The sequence below is a fragment of the Taeniopygia guttata genome, chromosome 1A, assembly GCF_048771995.1.
Source record: "Taeniopygia guttata chromosome 1A, bTaeGut7.mat, whole genome shotgun sequence".
Classification (NCBI taxonomy): Eukaryota; Metazoa; Chordata; class Aves; order Passeriformes; family Estrildidae; genus Taeniopygia; species Taeniopygia guttata.
The window spans coordinates 71738530-71758716 of record NC_133025.1 but is presented as its reverse complement, the minus strand read 5'-3'; the positions used below and the strand labels follow the sequence as shown (position 1 = coordinate 71758716).

The 20187-nt window shown below is 40.7% G+C and overlaps 1 protein-coding gene and 1 long non-coding RNA gene across 6 annotated transcripts in view; one reads left to right on the top strand and one right to left on the bottom strand.

The window, feature by feature from the left end:
• The window catches only part of LRP6 (LDL receptor related protein 6), a 244183-nt gene extending 224487 nt beyond the window's left edge, over nucleotides 1–19696 (bottom strand). For 2 of the 5 annotated variants that reach the window (XM_072923932.1, XM_072923933.1), the window contains exons 1-2: nucleotides 19013–19372; nucleotides 4257–4650 (exon numbers count right to left, since the gene is read on the bottom strand). In XM_072923932.1, the coding sequence (XP_072780033.1) occupies nucleotides 4257–4650; nucleotides 19013–19067 (449 nt within the window). In that variant the 5' untranslated portion in view covers nucleotides 19068–19372. Of the gene's footprint in view, nucleotides 1–4256; nucleotides 4651–19012 lie in introns of all 5 variants that reach the window. The other 3 variants (XM_072923934.1, XM_072923935.1, XM_072923931.1) reach the window with 3 other exon arrangements.
• On the top strand, nucleotides 19467–20187 carry LOC140682269 (uncharacterized). Its single transcript, XR_012053795.1, has 2 exons — nucleotides 19467–19564; nucleotides 19716–20187. It is a non-coding gene; the product is annotated as an uncharacterized lncRNA (long non-coding RNA).

Sequence of the window (20187 nt, the reverse complement as noted above, 5' to 3'; positions counted from 1 at the left end):
CTGCAATACTGTTGCAATCTTTAAATAATGAAAAAGTACCTTCTGGTTTGTTTAATATCTCAGCTATTACTGGAATTTAGTGATGTATTTGCAATCATCAACATCATCTGAAGAACCTCCTTAGGTGAAGAAAGATGAAATACATGTTACAAATCTCTGTGCCATAATCAGAGGAGTCTGCAGATTTCATATCACTTGCCTTCTAACCTCAAAATTACCTCCTTAGTACATGGGCCAGGCTATACAGCAAACAATTAGCTGAGTGCACTGATCTGTCACCTGTGAAACATTTCTGTCAGCAGAGGAGCAGCAGAAAGATTTCTAGTCAGAAATCATCTGCTCAAGGGAGAGGTAGCATCAAGCAAGAGAAGGTATGAAGCAAAGCCTTCAGTTATTTGCATTATTTTGGGAATTTACATCCAAAGTGGCATTTTATGTAATGTTAACTTGTCTGAAAACAAAAATATGCTGTACAAGAGAATTTATTGATAAATTCTGAATTTTTTGTTCATTTAAAAAATGTTTTTCCCCCAAATCAAAGGTGCTGTAACTGTTAATAGAACTGTCCATTTCCCTTTCCTTATTATGTTGTATAACATCTACCACTCAGCAAACGTACTACCACTTCCCACAAATCTTTTGTTGCAATGCTAAGATGCAAGCACAATACACACAGAAGTGAGAAAAGCCAATTTATTCTGATAGTGCTCCTTACAAAGAAAGTTGATTGTCTACAGATTAATTTTTGGGGAATTTAAACTATGATAATGAAGTCTTTACCATTAGGACAAAAGAGCTGCACAAATTAAAAAGCAAGAATAACCAAACATACCAACCTCCCAACAACAACAAAAAAAAAAAAAAAAAAAAAAAAACCAAAAAAAAACCACAACAAGAAAACAGCAGTAGAAATATACAATACTGCACTTTAAAGCAGTACTTGCTCAAGAATCTGGATATGCCTTTTTTTTTTTTTTCTCCCAACTTGAGTGCCAAAGCAGAAAAATCTCTTTTCTACTTGCTCAACTTTCATGTGAGCTGCTCTTAAATAAAGTGCTCTCCTGCACTTGTTCATCTAACACTTGGTCTTCTCCTGGCAAAAAGTCACCACTAAAGTGTCAGTATTATCCCCAGCTGCAGATCTTATTAAAAAGGGTATCATGTTTAACACCAGTCAGGAAAACAGTTCCAAAAAGGATGGATAGGATCAAGGAGCCTTCCTGGAACCTGCCAGCTGACTTCCAAAGAAGGCTGAACTAACACCCCATGCCCCTCACCTTTATCTTGGGGCCCTTCTCTCTCCTACTACAAGCAGAGTATTTTATTGAGTATCAAGACAAGTAAAACAAGGAAGTTGTAGTGTATGAACATGAGCAATGAGAAGTTCAAACCTCAGAACATACATATGGCCAGTAAGAAGAATATAGATGTTTCAGATATTAATGCCTTCCTACATTAAGTAAAAAAAAAAAAACCCAGACTTGGCTGCTGTGCCTCAGTTACCAAATATTTTCTATTAGTAAATCCATTGCATTTCTTATTACTAGTAATAGACATGGGAACCAAGTCTAACTTGTACTCCCATATCTCAGTTACACATAGAACCTCACACACAAACACCTGATGGCAGTGAAGTAAAGCTGCCCAAAACACTTATTCTTTAATGCCTTGGGACACTTCCAAGAAAATGTATTATTCAACACTATGTATCTCTGCTATAACTGTTTATACTGTTAACATTTAATTTCCAAGTAGGCATTCTCATGTTTTCAGCAAGATAGATAATTTTAATAAATATACATCCAACCCCAGAAAAGACTAATAGTTGGGGAATTGTATCAGCTTTCAGATTTTTCATTAAACACTTCATGCATGCTACATTAGATAAACTATTTTTCACAATTTAACTTTGATGAAAAACTGAACTGATTGGTAAAGATGACCTTAGTTTAAGTTTTGCTGCTAAACTATTTCTTTTCATGAATTGCAAATTTAGAAAATTGTATCTGAAACAAACATTGTCTGAGCATAATAGGAGGTGGACTAGACTGAAGGAAAACATGAGGGGGGTTGCTTTTCCAGGTTTCACATTTTATTACCTGCTCTTAGAATTTTTTATGGCTTACTCCTACCACTATTTGCCAGGCAACATCTTGAAACCAAAAGACATTACAGAACTAAAAAAATGTAAATACTAGTGAAAGAAACATCCATACAAAAACAGTTTGGGGAATTATTTTTCTTTTTAAATTTACATATCTGTGCTCATGTCACCCTTCCACCTATATTTCAAGCTTTGAAGGCTGTTCTGAAATGTAACCAAATTTATAGAAAGCTGAAAGGTTTTCAGTTATAAAACTGCATGTGAGAATGGCAATTTTTGCACCTGCAACATGGTAAACCAAAAAGTGAATATACTGCTATATTACCTTCTCAAAACATACCCTTCACATAACAACTTAGAAAGCGACCTTCAAAAACTTGAAAAAAAAAAGAGTATTTTGTCCTTAAATTACAGTTGTTGGAGAGATATTTTTGCTTTGGTTAGAGGGGTTTTGTTTGAGTTGGGGAAGGGGTTTGGTGTTTGCTTTTTTTGCTTGTTTTGGTTTAAATTTCAGCATATTTTTAGGAGTGTTTACTCCTACTGCTTTAACAGATCATCAGTATGGAAAATGGTAGAGGCTTGCTTTACTTTTGACCTATTTCATTTTTCTTCTTGTCTTTTCCTCTTGGTGTAAAGTATTAAGAGAGAGTATGCAAACATCAAGTTGGGATTGCTGAGCATACTACTCTGCACGTTCAGAAAATACAAACACTGTTCTAAAAAAACACCAGCTGGCTTCACAACAGAGTTTTACTCCTAACCAACAAGAATCTCATTCTCTCTGGTTACAAGCCAAATCAAAGCCACTTTAAATATGTGCTTCCTTCCTTTTTCTCTTACTTTCAGGAGGGTGGGTAGAAAAGACATGAACATACACTTTCCTTACAGTCTTAAAGCATTTTAGAATCTAATAAAATACAACTAACACTATCATTGCCTCCAATTTACAAATTGCAAATACATGGAAAAAGCATACATCCATACTTTTGTTATTTCCAAAACTTGAAATATGGGTACCAGAAAAAAAACATATCTTCTGTTTATAAATTGTCAAAGAACTATTGAAACTATATAAGAAAATATTCAAGATACAGTGTTTCTATGAAGTTCAGAAAAGAAGCTGTATTTTGCAGAGATTTTCTTCTTTTGGAGGAAAAAAGCCAAATAAAAATCATAATGCAAAGAAATGGCAAGCAGTGAAACACGACCCTCATCTTTCCAAAGAAACAAGACACTAATTTGTCACCCCCAAAAAAAGAGTTGGCTGAAAAACATATTTGAAATGGCAGTACAATAGATTAACTGGCTTGTTCAAGGAAATAAAAACTACAGTAAAAATTTGTTCTATACTACAGATATAAAATATTTTCAAAAGGTTACACAGCATCACGGATAACCCATTAGTATTCCACTTTGGCTGTCCCAAACGCTTTGTCGCAGATGACTGCCTTTGGCGTAACCTCAAGCCAGCCATTCACATAACCTCACCAAAACTCCACTGAATTTTCCATTGTTGGCAAATGCTCTTTTGTTCCAAGAACAGAGCAAAATGAGCCTCATCCAGGGACTCAAATGGGAACTGAGAATATAACATCAGTTCTAGAAGGAGCTGAGACAAAACCACAGGATTTTTAAAACAGAAGTTTCCCCAAGGGTGGGGAAAGGAGCCTCTCTTGTAAATTTTCATGAAGCTTCAAAACACATCTCAAGTTGTTATTAATACAGTATGTTGACTTCTCCCATTTCTTCAGATGCTTCAATAAAGCATGAATATCAACAATGAATAAAGTTTAAAAAAATTTCATTTCCTTACACTTCAGAGAGGCACAAGTCTGTCTGTTCACAGGCAGCTGACACACTTTTTAAGGAAAGCAGATTTTATTAGCTTTTAGGTTAGAACGTCTCAATTTCTGCTAATCTTCTGCACTACGGCCCAACCAAGTTTCTAGTACTGTTTTCTAAAGTCTGATGATTCCTGATTGTTCACAAACCAATATGAATGGAACTTCACAAGTCTGCAAATCACACCAATAGAAAGAAACAAATTATGCAAAATGGCTTAGGATAACTTTGATAACAGCATTTGAAATCATTCAACAAACAAGAAATAGGACAAATTTTGGTATTTGTAACTATTTTAAAAAAGACTTACCCTCTTGCAGGATCTAAGGCAATTGCTCTGGGTTGATCCAATTCTTGCCAAAACAAAACTTTCCTCAGTGATCCATCTAAGTTAGAAAGCTCAATACGATTTGTTTCTGAATCTGTCCAGTACAACTTCTCCCCCAGCCAGTCACAGGCCAGCCCATCGGGTGACAGAAGTCCAGAAACAACCACGTTTTGTATGCTCCCGGATTTATTAAACTCTGTCCTTTTGATGGCTTCCTCGCTGACATCACTCCAGTAAATCAAGCCCTTGAGGAACACGAAGTCCACGGCGGCTGCGTCCTCCAGGCCCCCCACAATCACCGTGGCATTCTCCTTGCCGTGGGCAGCGTCCACCAGCCGCAGATCCCGGCGGTTTGCGTACAGCAGCAGTGGGGCAGCTGCACACAGGACAGAAACAGGAGGACACACAGACAGGGGTGTTAGCATCACTCATATCAAGCACTGTGATGGTGTGTCAGGTCATCAGTAGCTACAGATTTAAGAGTATCTTTACAAAACTAAGAAATATCATTTTGAAGTTTGATTAAAAAGCACCGACTCAAACCTTTTCAACTTGGTTACAAGTCTTCCATGGGTAGATCACTATTTTGGGTTGTGCATTATTAAAATAACATTAAAGAAGAATGGAGAGAACAAAGAAAATGGAGGTTTGAAGTGCCCAAATGACACTGATCTGTAGAGAATGACCAGAAAGACAAGAGTAAAGCAGTTTTCTTAGTACTCAGTACTGGCTCACCTGAGCAAGGATTACTTGTCTTGATAGAATTTAGTAATATACACTGCACCTCTATAGAAGCATAAATCATGTCAAGCTATCAGAGCCACCTGCATGTCAATATTCCCTGAAATTATGTATCTCGGATTTTTTACATATAGTACATAAAAATACAAAATTCATTGCACAGCATGAGGCAAATGTTGGTTTGGAGTGTTGAAGGTAGTATGAGGAGGTAGGGAGAAAAATACTTCTACATGAATGGACAAAACACAGTTCTTTCAAATTCAACTCTACCATTCCTGCTTTGTTCTCTAACACAAAGTCTTCATTTTATATGCTTTTTTGCTTACCCTGTCAGTTTGCACAGTCTGTATATTTTTCATAACACCTAAGATGATTAATGTAAAGCAGAAACCATGAAAAAAGACAGCTTCTTAAATGTAATATGCCTGAAATTGTCCTTAACCACAAGCTATATATAGCATGTTGAAAATTCCAGCCTCATTCCTACTTCAACAAAAGGTTAAGAAAAATACTACATTTGTATAAGGCAGACAATGACACCCTTTAAAACCCACTACCAAAAAACATTTCTACCTTTCCCTGCATTTACTCAGAAACTGTAGCACCAGCGCTCTACAGAGGCATTTATATCTATAAATGATCCTCTACCTGTCACCACGCAAATTTCACAGGGATCTTACAGATTTATTCTTCAGCATAGGTGGGCACTTCAAATCTCCAGCAGGATGGATATCCTAACCAAAAGGGCAAAATTTATAGAGCCAAGGACGTGCATAGCTCAGTAATATCAAGGGCCACACTGCCAGAAGAGCAACAGTTGCCTGTATGCCAAACTCACACTGAAACTGGAAATACTGAGAGACTTCAGTAAATTCAAAAGCTGGTTTCCAAGATCAGACTACCCCCCACATTGTCTTATCACGAAACAGCTTCTCAAAGTCCCTGTCACGTGTGAATTGGGAGAAGCTGAAAGAACTAAGAAAGTTCCTTCATCTGCCTGCAATTAAATGAGTTCTATATATGTTTTGGGGTGGTGGGAGTTTTGTTGGTTTTTAAGAAAACTGAATTACTTATACTGTCATCCTAAATTTAGAAACACTGAATATAACTTGATTTATGCTGAACTTTAGACAGAACAAGGGAGGGGTGAAACTTTCTTAGTTTTAATAATACCAAATCTGTATTTGTATTCCCTTCTCCAGAAAGCAATTTTTATTGTGGAAAAAAACATGCAAGTTTAGAGATTATCTTCCCATGAAGATTTTTTTTTAAATTAGATAGAGATTCTTTATATTAAGAATTTATTATTACTTTACTTTGCTATCTCCTTCCCTTCCTTGCATAATTTCCCACCCCCTAAGATTTAAACTGATTACAGAACATTTTCTTGAAGGGCAGATTGCTTATGAAGACCACATCTTTGAGAAAAAAAGTATTCAATAAACTGCAAGGCATAAAAAATTGTAATACATTAAAAACCTTTACTTTTTAAAGCCTACCTACAACTGTAACCTGAAAAATCTAATTAACAGCCAGTTCAGTGTCATCTAGTGCATACAGAAGTGTGCAGCCAGCTGGTACAGCTTTCTCTAGTAAGAGGGCGTGCCCAGTGCGTGAAGAAAAGTAAATCCACACACCAGTAAGTACAAACTTCATTATTATGTGCAGCATGGAGCACCCTTGCACACAGCATGCACTGAACTGGAACACCAGGTAATCAGCCAGGCCTGAAGGCACTGCTGAGCCTCACACAGCCATGCTGCAGAGGTTACTCACTCCGTGCTGGAGCTCAGACTGGCTGGTTGAGAAGGGACCACAGACAAACACCTCTGGGTCAATCAGACAGCTTAGCTGACTGACAACTCAGGAGAAACACAGCTATATTTAGGATGTGTAGCTTCATGCAGATACAAAGCCTCAACTTGTAACACATTCCAAAGGGCTTTCCAATTTGTTGCGACATTCAGGAATGAAGCCTGCATCACCAAAATAATAAAAACCAGGTTTGTTCCCCACTGCCTCCAGCCCTTCCCAGAACACACTAAGGCTTCAATGTGCTATAAAACCCAGTTACTGAAGTTGGCAGCATTAGGACTGAGTATCATCTCTTCATTTACTTCACCCAGACAGCAGTTCCAAGAGTAAAATTGCACCAGAAGATCCCACCCTGTCCCAGCTTTGAAAGCACAGGACATTGAGGAGATGGTTTTCTTGAATAATGAAGTTATGAACTGTGCTAATAACCTGGGAAGAGTCCAAGAGCATCCCCTTTCAAAGCTGGACAACTATTTGGCATAATAGTTATAATGAGACAAAAAGATACATTTCAGATTTTAAGAAGCTGAACTCTTTACATGTTTTTATTTTTCTTTCTATAGATAAACAAAATATAGTGTAACTACTACAAACTACAATAAATCGAAGAGAAGCACATATTCTTGAAAGGTAAAAACACATATCCTGGAAATCAAGAACAGAAATAGTAATGACTATTACTATGTCCTCTATGACTTGAGAAATCTACATGCAGGTGATTCTTCTAATTAAAGTACCCAATACAGAGTAAGAGTTATACTTAGTTATAAACTGAGGGATTTTTTTTTTTTAATCCACCAGCAAGAAAAAATATTTCCTTAAAGAATACAACAGTTAAAAAAAACTCAAAAAACTCAAGTTCAACACATTTCAACCGCAACAAAAATAATTTATATGGTAAGAAACTTCTGCCAGTAGTGGTCACTGAGCCTGTAACTGTATCTTAACTCCAATGTTCAGGTAAGACCTTTCCTAAGTTTACCACATGCAGTATTAAAGTCCAGACATCTTTTATGCCTTACTTTTACAACTAGAATTCTACCAGCATCCTTCTTCCCAATGCCAAACTCCAGTTCTTACACCACATATTTCTCTTGGCTGCAGCTCCTGTCCCGCTAATTGAAAGTTGCTAATCCCCAGGACACTTAAGTCTGCTTTCCCTTGCACTTGTTTACTCAGGTCTTGCTTTGTACATCTGACTTATGGGCATCTGTTACAGGCATAAAAATGCTGCTGCCCACAGGATGCAAAGTGACGAACCAACATAAAACGTGCACTGTACCAGTTAAAAAGGATTTTTAATCTTTTTGGTGTTTCAGTGGCAATTTTAAGCTGTCAGAATTTGTCATGCTTTTCTTTAACTAGTCCAGTGGCCTTTTCCACAAATTTCCACTTTCTCCTTTCTACCTTCAGTGATCCAGGACAGCTCTGGGTGCTACAAGGTGAGGGCAATGTTACCTTCATTATGCTCATTCTCTTTCACTGACATGGAGTTCAGCCTGGCAAAAACAATTACCACACACTTATTTCCCCCAAATCCTTTTTTCTCAGTCCCAAACCCCATCAATACTGTTCTACCCCCTCCCTCAGTTAAGGGCCCTGTCCCAGGCTGATTCAAATCACTACATCAGCAAAAGGTTTGACTGGGTTAGCAAGTTGAATCAATTCAAGAAGTGGTTCAGCAAACTCCAAAGCTGACATAAGGCAAGCAGCAGGGAGCTGGAAGGGGGAGCAGCTCTCCCCCTCCACTGGCAGCCTGCTGTATCTGCTCAAGATGTGATTGCAGCCATCTCCTTTCTCCCCAGCTTCACTTCCAGCTGCTGGTTCCTGACTCCTCTTTTGCGTTGGCTCGAGCACTTGTCCCATGCCACAATGCAGGCAAGACAATGCAGGAAGCTAAACCAGTAGAAGGCTACTGAGCTCTCCCCACCAGCTGCCAAAAAGCAATTTTTAGCCAGCCATCATCTAGAATAGGTTCAGACCAAAAATCAAATCAATATAAGCACTAGCACAGCAGGGAAAGAAAAGACTGCATCAGCTTTGACTAATTAACTGAACCAGTTCCTCATGAACCTCCAGTTAAAGAACAGGACTCAGAGCAGAGGTGGCCACTGATAAGTTGTGGCAACCTGCCACAGAATCACAGTGTGGATACCACTGAGCAGCTGCTGACATTATGGAAAAAAATATCCATGTTGAAGTCACGGGATGAAACCCTCTGGGATTGTCACACTGAAAGATGATGTCATTGAGTTGGGAAGGGAATACTCCCCATCTTTTAAAAGTCTTGCTGAAGAACTCAGAGTGTCTAAAGTGAATTGGCACTGCCAAGCACACTGCTATGAGGACAGCAAGTGCAAGGACTGCAGAGAAGAGGAGACAGTGAGGAGATGTACCAAAAAAATACACACTGACCTGGATGAGACACAGTAAGCAAGGACTCCAAATGCCTTAACAGAATGACAGTGCATTCACATTCAGCTCATAAGAGAAGGGAAAGCAGAGAAATGGGCATAGATAACCAGCAAAGAACATTAATTGTAACCTCTCCAAAACCATTCAATACACAAAACTCCTTGTATGCAATACAATAATCATCCCCAAGATGTCCCACAGAAAACCAACAGAAGAATGTAAGGAAAAGTTTCTGGACTGGCACAAGGACTCTGGAGCAGTCAGTTGTGAGGACCCTTCACGCCCTGGGTTTCAAATTTCTTCATCACTGCTCATGCTTCCAAGAAATTCTGTATATTTATTTTCTGTAAATGTTTGAATTTCGCTGCTCAGTTTGGAGAAGCAAGAATGAAAAGACTGAGGTAGCATTGGGAATAAAGCCTGGGAGATTTGCATCAAATAAGAAGAGAGACAATTTGAAAATTAACATAAATTTTTCCAAATAGCAGGGAGCCAGCCTCAAGAAACTTATACAGAGATGGTTTATATTTTCAAGAAACAATAAAATCACCAGGAAATACACAAGAGTTTTAAAGCACAGCAAGCAACCGGCCAGGATTTTGCACTCAGTTCTCTGTCACAGCATTTTCCCAGTTTTTTCCACAGAAGACACAATTCCATATATTTAAATTTTAAAAATAAAAATAATTAACTGATTTACTAGTGCCCATCATTCCTCTTTCCCCGTGAACAGAGCCCTCTTCTCTGTGAAACTCATTCTCACAAATATACTTGCAGGACACAGCAGGCAACCAGGAATTTAGTAAACACACATGAGGCAGCACAAACTTGGCAGAAAGGGATTTTTCTCCTCTTTTCAGCTAACCTTAAATCTACCCCTCAGGTTAAAGCTATGCAAGGGCTGTTCAGATGGTAACTCACAAGGTCACAGGAGCAGCAGGCCAGTGAAGGAGATGAGTAGCCATATCAGTGCAACAGCAAAGACATCAAGCTGGGCAACAACAGAATTCCTGGATTCTGCACTAAATTTTACTGTTTTCAGGCCTTTGGCCAGATACTAGCTTTATAGACCAAGACATCCTGCAGGACTAGCTGGTACAGATGCAGTAAGTCATCCTTTAGCCTGCTAAATACAGGGAAAAAATTACCTTACTAAAGACAGAAGGATGGAGACATGAGAATGAGAGGAAGGAAAAAAAAAAAAAAAAAAAAAAAAAGGACTTCAGGAAAGAAGAGAAATACCAGGTCCAGGCATAAAAAGCCAATAGACCTGCCAGATTGTAGCAAAAGCACTCATGACTGAAATACACCATGAAGTCTCAGTCTATGACAGGCAAAAAGCCTTCTGAATAGCAGGTATCACCTGCCAAATCATCCCACTGGCAACAGAGCCATACAGCAGGATTACCAGAGCATAGCTCTTCTCAGTGCTAGGTAGCACACTCACACAGATCTTTTGTCCACCTTTCTGTAACAGGGACTCCCCTGTTCTGAAGTTCTTTTAACTCTCATGGGGATGGAACACAGCACTTCAGCTCTGACATTTTTCTAACTTTATATTCTGAATCTACCTGGCTGACAACAGGATGAGCAGAGAGCTGATGAATCATCTTGCAGCTGCATTGCCATGAAACACTACCACCTTCTTCCATACCCTTCTGGTTATAGAGCAGCAACAAAATAAAGGTGACCTGGCACTTTCCAGGGCAAACTGCAGGCTATGAAAAGCAGGAAGGCTCTTTAGGGATTTGCAATCAAGTACTTCTGTGAACCACATTAATGTCTGCAGAATTTAAGCATTATACATCTCATTTTCTCAGGTTTCCTCATAATCTTCCTTCAACACTCTTCCAGCCTTTCAGAATAACACACAGCCCTGCAAATGAAGTCATACCAGTTCCACACACATTGGCAACACTTCCCCAGTTCCACTGGCAACACATGATCTGTTTAATAAAAAAGTTAGTTAGCAAGCACCTCTGCTCCTGCAGTAAAGTCTTGTTTGGCTCCACCAGTGAGAGTTCCACATCTCAGCAGGGATGGTATTCTGCCATCTAAGCAAAGCACTGTGAAGACAGGGAAGAGAACTGGATCACACTGAAAAAAAACACTGCCCTTCACACCTTCTGGCATCACCTTTTCCTACAGTGCTTCCAACAGAGAGAAAACAAGCCAAAAGCCTGGATCATATCCCTTAGGAAGCTGTTGAAGCTGAGTCCCTCCACTGAAGGACAGCACTGAGACACAACACTGTGGTGCTGGGACAGCTGGAGTCCATTTTCCAAACTCTAAGAAGGCTAAAGGCCACAAGACACACTTTGTACACCCTGGTAAGCCGAAGTGGGGATGCCCCAAGGTTTGCTGCTACTCTGGAGCAACTGCAGCTCATGTGTTCAAGCCTAAACAGCTCACATTTGAGGCTACAAATCCAGTCAGGAATGGCCTGGAAGTGCTACTCTCTGTCACTCCCACTAGCTCACTCATCTCCTTTGCTGGAGTGTAACCCAAGCACATGGGAACAGCCCAAGCCATGGGGTCTTACCCCAGTTGCTCTCACTCCCACATGGATCAAAGAATTCACACCCTCAACAGCAGCATACTTACAACAAACAAGGCCTTTCTCCACACTGACAAGAAGCTCACAAGCAATGAACTACTCTCAGATTACTTTTCCAACAATTTATCCAAGGCTGCACACCAGTGTAAAAGATACTCAAAAAATATTTCCTGAAGTGTGTCAGTTTGTCTCTCCAGGTAAAAACCAAATCAAACAAAACAGCTTATTTATTCTGTTTTGATGCTGGTTTTTTTTTTTTTTTTTTTTTGTTAGTTTAGATTTTTTAAGTACTATCAGGAAGTTGCTGTAAAGCAGGAACATAGAATTTAGCACTAAAGACCCCAGTTCGAATCAATAGTTACGGACTGTTTTTTTAATGGGTAAGGAAAGAGGTGCATATACTTCAATAATTTTGAGAATTATTGGACATGTCATTTTTATTTTGTAAAAAACTATTGTAGTGCACTTTTAGCTCTCATACTTTTAATATCCCAGTACTACTAATGTCAAATGTTCAACAGGCTTACATTAGACGCAATAACACATAGGAAAAAACCAAACAAATCACCCCATGAAACAACACACACACACTCTTATACATGCAGAATCCCTTGGAAAAGGTGAATGACGTTGTCTTTTTCAAATTGAATGGGAATCATTTCTGGAAATTCAAAAGAAAAACAAACCCATAAACACAAAACCATCCAACTTGGAATTACATTACTCATTTTACCATTACCTACAGGGTAAAAGGGTAACTGCTGAGCTTCAGTTAAGTCTTAGAGTTATAAGAACATCACTGCATTTTCTAAATGGACATAATAAGACTCAAGGTCTTATAATTTGTAGACCTTGTATCTTATAAGGTCCTTGTAGACCTTATAAGATACAAGGTCTACAAATTCCTACTCCTCTATTATTCTTAATATTCTTTCTCTATTAATCTGTGTGTGGACAAGAGGATTCTTGGATTTTCAAAGTGTTAATATTTTAATTAACACTAATACTATAAGTATTAGTTTTATTCCCTGCTTTGACAGAACAACCAAGGGAACAAAGTTTAAAATTCTGTAACATTAAATTTCTGTTACTTTCCACGTATCCTTAACTTCCAGAATTCCAGTAAACCTATCAGCTACCCTCTATGAGTGTAAAGTCTGACAATGGACAGAAGAGAATCTTTGTTATTAAGGAATTCTAGAGGCACAAATAATTAAAAAACCCCAGCACACTACATACAAACTGTATTTTTCCTCTGAGAACTAATTGGGCAGAGAGGGGAAGAATAACAGGAAAAATATAAAGGTATCAGAGAAGAAAACAAACCATTTTTGATTAAGCAAAACTATGTAGCTTGTTGATTAAATATGATTACTGTCTCAAATATGATTACTTTTCAAATTAGACATCAAAAAGTCACACATGGCCCTCATAAACAGAATTAAAACTATAATCCCATTATTGCTGCATTGATTATATCACAAGGGAGCAATTCTATTTACGTAATGTGATCCTGTAACAAGATACTAAAAAAAAAATCTTATGAATGTTGCCATTTTCCACGACTGTTTATATTAAAAACATTTCCTTATTGCTCTCTCCATGTAATACTGAAGCTCAAAAAACATTCCAGCTTTTAAACTAACATGCTTTTATCTCCAAGTAGTTTATAACATTTTGCAAAGGAAACAAAGTTTTACTAACTAAAGCATTGTTTCTTTTAACCTAGACTTTGACTGGTTAGTTTCTTAAAAGTCTATTAATAATAAGGTATTACAGGCAAAAGTATTAACAGTATTCCCATTCTATTCATAGACTGGTATGTTTGACTCCAATTCAAAATTGGTGGGGAACTGTTCTAACTACAGGGACATCAAAAGGTCTTTAGGAAGATAATAATGAGACAAAAACACCACCCTATTTTCATAACCATTTCACCAGAGAATATATCAAAAAGCAGAAATGACAACAAGATCGTTTCTATTTGCAAATGCAAGCACTGTGCTCTGATTAAGTTTGTCCATATAGAGCAAATAGCAAGCCTTTCAAATTGTGAATGTCCTGACATAAATACTTATAAACTGCAAGGATATCTAGAGAGTTTAATGAAGGCTATGTCAGCATGCCTGGTAAATACATAAATTGGAAAAAGTTGATTTATATTTAGGTGTCAATATCCAGCATTTATGTATAATTTGTTAAAGATCCAAAGCTTTCCCCTTTCAAGCCATGGACAATTACCACAAAAGAATGACACTGCCTCTTTCTTTGGAGCACTGTGTATTCTGTAATTCTGCAAGCGCTACATACTCTGAAGCCACACCTGACGTGTGACTAAAAAACTAAAGGTTATTAGGACAGTATGTACTTCCTTCACTGAACAGCAATTACACTTTGGAAGAGTCATCACTACAAAGTGCTTGGCACAGAACAAGTGGAAGCACTGGCTGCTGGCTCATCCCAAACCTCATGTGCACACACCAACAGTCACCCTTGCATAGCCACAGCATTTAAAACTTGAGGGCTCAGTTTTAAGTGGGAAGCACCAACGGTGAATAGGAACAGACCATTCCTGAAGCCTGCAGAGCAGCTGCACGCCAGTCCACATCTTTCTAAGCAGCTTACACCTCTTACTGGTACAAGTCCATCTGAGGGGAATTCCTTATCTACCTCAATTCTGCCCAAAGCTCTCAGGTGAGGGGGCTGAAACATGAGGGCTCCCCAGCAGGAGAACTGGAGAAGGAGCTGAGTAGGCTCCCACACACAGCAGACCCACCAGCTTAGCCAGAAGCAGGAGAGTGCAATAAAGCTTTAGCTCCAACTGCATTTCTGGCACCATGCAACAGTAACATGGACCCCTCCCTACAGTACAAGGAACTTTGGAATATGCCACCAGCAAAGCAGCACATTCAACATTTCTTTGGAAATTCTTAGGTTAAATATGTTGGGAACAAAGAATGTAGTATTTAAGTCTGCAGACTTGCTGCCAGAGGAGATGGATGGTGACAGATCAGAAACTGAGACCAGTTTCTCCCTGTTTTCCTGCCCTAGCCCACTCCCTCAGGGGGGAAGAAAAAATGTCTTCCCTCTAGTTGGTTTAAACTAAAAAGTAAATCCCATATTACATGCACTGCAGCAGATATTTTTGAAGCTGGCATTTTTGAAAGGTGACATCATCATAAAGGTGAATTACAGATGTCCAAAGGAATCAGATTTCTCCAGCTCCCAAAGACAGAGCTTGAAAGGTTCCTATATTCCCAATCCTTAAAAAAACCAAAAAAACAAAAAACAAAAAAACCAACAAAAAACAAACAAACAAACAAAAAACCAACAACAACAACAAAAAATCTCTCCTACATATTGTATTGTATTGCTTATAGCCAAATTCCTTACCTGGAACTCTGGGAATGCAGATTGAAGCAACTCTCTAGGGAAAAAGGAAACACGAATACAGCTCATGCACCTCTAACCAGTATTGCTATGAAACAAAAACAAAGCTTTCCACCTGAATACCTTCATATAACTCATGCTGAAGGATACAAGAAATCCTTTACCAGCATATACCTCTGACTTGACCTTCCCTATATCTTGTAAAAAATGCTACTTTACCTTATCTCCAAGACAATAAAAAATTGCCATCAATTTTTTTTCAGTCCTAATTTTTCCATTTTAAATAAAATCTAAAGTAATCTGATGATAACTAAACTGTATCACAGAGCTGCAATTGAAAGAACTTCAAAATTAATAGTGGATTTTGGAACACCTTAGATCACACTAATTTTAGACTATTCTATAAAAAGATGAAAGAGGAAAATGGCAGATAAGGGCACACTGATTTCTGAGGAATCATACAATGAAGAAGCATGACTAGAAAATGGTTGATTCAAGCTTGGGTGAAGAAATAGACCATGATTATTTAAAAAGATATACATTTTCAAGTCTTACTGTCATAGTATTGAACAGTCTCTAGGTGAAGAGACCCTTCACCTAAATGCTCTAACTGGAAATGCCACACTTGGTCTCCAACCTGAGTGCTTCAGGAGTAAAAACCTATATTACTTGTCCACTTCTCTGACTTCTGGTAGAAAATGTGTGCACACACCACCAAAGTTTAGCAAAGTTTCGAACACATCACTGCTTAGCAAAGTTTTGAACATTTAACTCTTCTAAACAATATGCAAATGGATCCATCCTTAAAAAACCACAAAAAACCAAGGACCTGTTTATGAAAAAAGAAACAATGGATTAAAATCAATTAAAATGTTAACAATATTACAACAATAATAATGTACTCAAACTCTCTTTTGAACACTAGGAAAGCACAGTTTGAAAATACCCATTACCAAAAAAGACATTTTCATTTCTTCACTATCTGACCCTAAACACAGAGGTCTGTAACATCCAGTAAGTTTGCACAAATATCCTTTACAGAATTTCTACTTAAGCAAGAGCTTTATGTACTGCCTGCATGATCAGGGTTTAAAACAAAACAAAAGAAAACAGCAATTGCATACTGACTCCAGTCAGCTATTTCAGGAAGAAAACAAGCCATGAACACTGGTGGAGGAAGAACTCTATTTTTAACTTTTTAAAAAGCTGAAACCTCAGTTTCACAGCTATCTGTGGTGCCCTGACAGACGTGATGACACTGCTTTTGCCTCTTTGCAGCTGTCAGTTATCTAACAATTATCTCTCTCATTGGTTTTACAGCTGTCCTGAAGAACACCTCAAAGCTGCCATGGAGCAGCTCTAACTCCATTCCTCCGGAATACCCTAAGGGAGTGGCTTCAAGAAGCACTGTTGGTCAGAGAGGTGGAAGCCAAATATCCCAAATTAAATCATGGGCCAAGAGGAGAGAACATAGACGAGGGACATCTTTCTTCTAGCAGCTATAACATGAAAAAAAGCCCCAAGCCCAAATGACAGAACCTCTACAGCACACTGTCATAATGGTAACCTCCTGCCTCTTAGGAATTCAAACACTTGCCCTGACAACATCAGTAGGATCTGGTTTATTGCAGTCCTTGGATGATTTTTGAGACAGGTGCCTCACCCTGTGCATCCGTTTCCAGCCAGTAGCAGACTGGCTAGAAGCTTCATACTTCTTCAAGTCCTTATGCATTTCCAAGGTATTGATTTTTTTCCTTTCCAGACTGGTAAACAAGTCTACCACAGTTTCTTCAGAGTAATAGTTCAGTTGTCATAAACCTTTGTCCATTTGCCTTTTCTATGAGAATAGGAGGCTGTCTCTGGAAGCAGAAACACACACCACTGCATTTGCTGAGTTTCTGTCTCCAGCACTGTCGGCTTGGCATCCTCTACCGCACTGAATTCACAAACAGTGAACTTCATAACTTCAACTCTACTTTCATGTATAAGCTTATTCATACTCATGCTGGCACTGCTTCTGCCTCATTAAGGAACTGCAGACACCTCTTCTGAACTCAACACATGTTACTCGAACCTACTCCACTTGCATAGATGCTGTTTATTAGGGGGGACGTATACATTAAAATTTGATTTTTGTTTCTTCACAGTTCAGCTGTTCCTGCTGTTTATCTAAAGTAACAATCAGCCACAAGGAAAATTATTATTGTGTCACAAACAGAGGATTACAACTTCAGGTAGGCAATCAAACAGCAGGGCACCATGAACACAGAAGAAACAGAAATGCTGTTGGGATACAAATGTACTTGGCAATAGACAGAGGTGAGAGATGAGAAAAGAAATGACAGCCATTTGATTTAAAGACTTAATGCTTTTTCAGAATGTCCCATTAAGCATGAAGTATACAAAAATTTGCAAAAGCACATGCCACTATTTTGAGATTAATTTGCAGAAAGTACTGTAACAATATTCTGTGACATTACATGCAAAGCTATTTCTCTGCTGTCATTTGAACTGGACTGAACATCAAATTAAAGCCAAATACATGGTATATTAAGCATGGGTATGATTGTTACTTATTAAAATTAACTAATCAGGAAACAGTTTCTCCCTATATTCAAGACCCAACTTAACTTTTAAAATTTAGGGTTTAACAGCCACAATGTAAGTTAAAAAAGTTACACATGCCATTTAAATAAGTATATTTGTATCTCTGCAAACAGGATACAATATGGCAAACAGATGCACAGGGTAAAAAAAAAGACTGTGGATGAGATGAAAATCTTTGTTTTCCAGATTACTGAGCAACTGGAGACTGAGCAGTTATTTCAACCTACACCACCTTCAGATTAACTTTCACCAAAACACTCTAATGGGGAGGAACTCTTTAAATGAAAATCTCTTGCCCATCTATTGTCAAAAATTCAAAATCAAGTAAACAGGAACATTATGTATGCAAGCACCATAGGCGATTTCTTCCCAGAAAGACCGAACACAGATAATAGTTACTGCAGTTAGGTTTACAGCATAAAAAAAAAAAAAAAAAAAATCCTGTTTTCTTTCAGATTGTGCCCTGCAAGTCAAGAAATTTTGCTGGAGCCGGGAAGTAGAATCAAAATTCTCAGTTACTTTAAGGCACTCGACTGCTCCTTTAAAGCTGTATGAACATCCGTGGTGGCTCACCAGAGAAACACAAACTACTCTCAAGTCCCAGCGCAGCGCCAGCCCAGCTGAGAGCTGCGCCTTCACTGCTCCCCTCGCTCCCTCGCTGCGGGGAGAGGGTCGGTGCAGCACCGGTTCCTGGGCATTCCCCGCCTGCAGGATGGAACCGCGGGGGGTGAGCGGGACAAACCCGGCGATGGGCACGGCAGGACCAGGCCAACACCGGCGGCGGGGCCGACCTCTGCCCCAGAGCCACTGGTGCTCAAGGACTGGTGGGGTTGCAGAGAGACATGGGGGGAGCGTGCGATAGTTTAGGGGGATCCTTTAAAAAAAAAAAAAAAAGAAAGAAAGAAAGAAAAAGAAAGAAGAAAATAAAAAGAAAAAACTTGAAAACGACAATGGGGCGGTGGGGCGGCTCGGGACGCGGCCGGTGGCCGCTGGCAGGGCGGGCTGCTCCCGCCACGGCTCGGGAAGTTGTTCAGGAGCCGGGGAGCAGGCGGCGGCCGAGAGCGAGGGAGGGAGCGCTGCCCCCGCGCCGGGCCCCGGGCCCCGCCGGCAGCCAGGCCTCACAGCTCCCCTCCCGCACACCCAAACATGGCCCCTCGCCACCCAACCCCGCAACTTTCCCTCTGCCCCTCCCGCCGCCGCTCGCCCCGCTTACCTCGCATCAGGGAACAAAAACTGCAGGCGAGTAGGCTGCGCAGGATGGCCCCCATCTTCCCTCCCTCCTCGCTCTCACCGGCGGGGAGGCGGCGGCGGGGAGCAGTACCTCCGCTGCCAGTTCATGCTTTCAGGCGGGCGGGGGAGGAGGCGAGGAAGGGCGGCCGCGGAGATCCCCCCTTGCCGGTCCCTAGCAGGCCACTGGCCCCGGCATGCCGCTGCGGGAGCGGGCGCTGCCCTCCATGCCGGCTGCTGCTGCCACCGCCGCCACTTCACCGCGACCGCCGCAGTCCTTCCCCCACCTACCCCTCCGCTGGGTGCGCACAGGCGCAGGGATATAGTCCTCCTCCTCCTCTTCCTTCTCCTCCTCTCCCGCCGCGGCCCCGGCTCCCGGCGCAGCGCCCGGCCCCGGCACCGCTCCCAGTCGGGGAGGGCGGGGCGCTCGGGAGTGCAGCTCCCCTCTTCCGGACGGGATCGCGCACACCCCTGGCAACTCCGCAGCCGGCAGAACCCCGGCAGGGCGCGGGCCCGGGGGGCTCCCTAAGGGAGGGAGGTGAGCGGGGTTACGGCACCCCCCGAGCACAGGGACGGAGCGAGATGGGGGGCAGCCGCATTCCAGCGGGACTACTTTTCCTCCCCTCGCCCCTTCCGCCGCCTGCGTTGCGTTCCCCGACCCGTGAGGACGGGACTACTTTCTGCTACAGAGCTGCGGCGGCGTCCGAGCGGCAGCACAAAGGCTCCGGTCCCGATCCCGCTCCCGGAACGGGCTGTGACGCCGGAGCATCGTCTGAGGGGCGGGCGGCAGGCACGGAGGCAAAATGAAGTTACGGTCCGTCCCCACGGTGTGCAGACTGAAAAGCAACGAATCCCGGCCTTTCCCAGAGCAGAGGGAGCAGGCGTCCCTTATCAACAGGAATTGCTGCCCGGCTGATGTAATGATGCATGATTTATTTCCCAGCGCTTTTGGGGGTGCGTTATTGTCCCCCTTGCTAAACTAAATGTGGTGGGTTGGGTTTGTGCTGCTTAGAGCGGTGTTACCAATAATATGAGTGGCCAATGTGCTGTGTTTAAACAGTCTTTTTCCCTCTTGCATAGTTCAGATTTTGTAATACACCCTCAATTGAAAAAAACTTCCCTCCTTACTAACTTTGTTCCTAATAAACAATGTAAAATGCA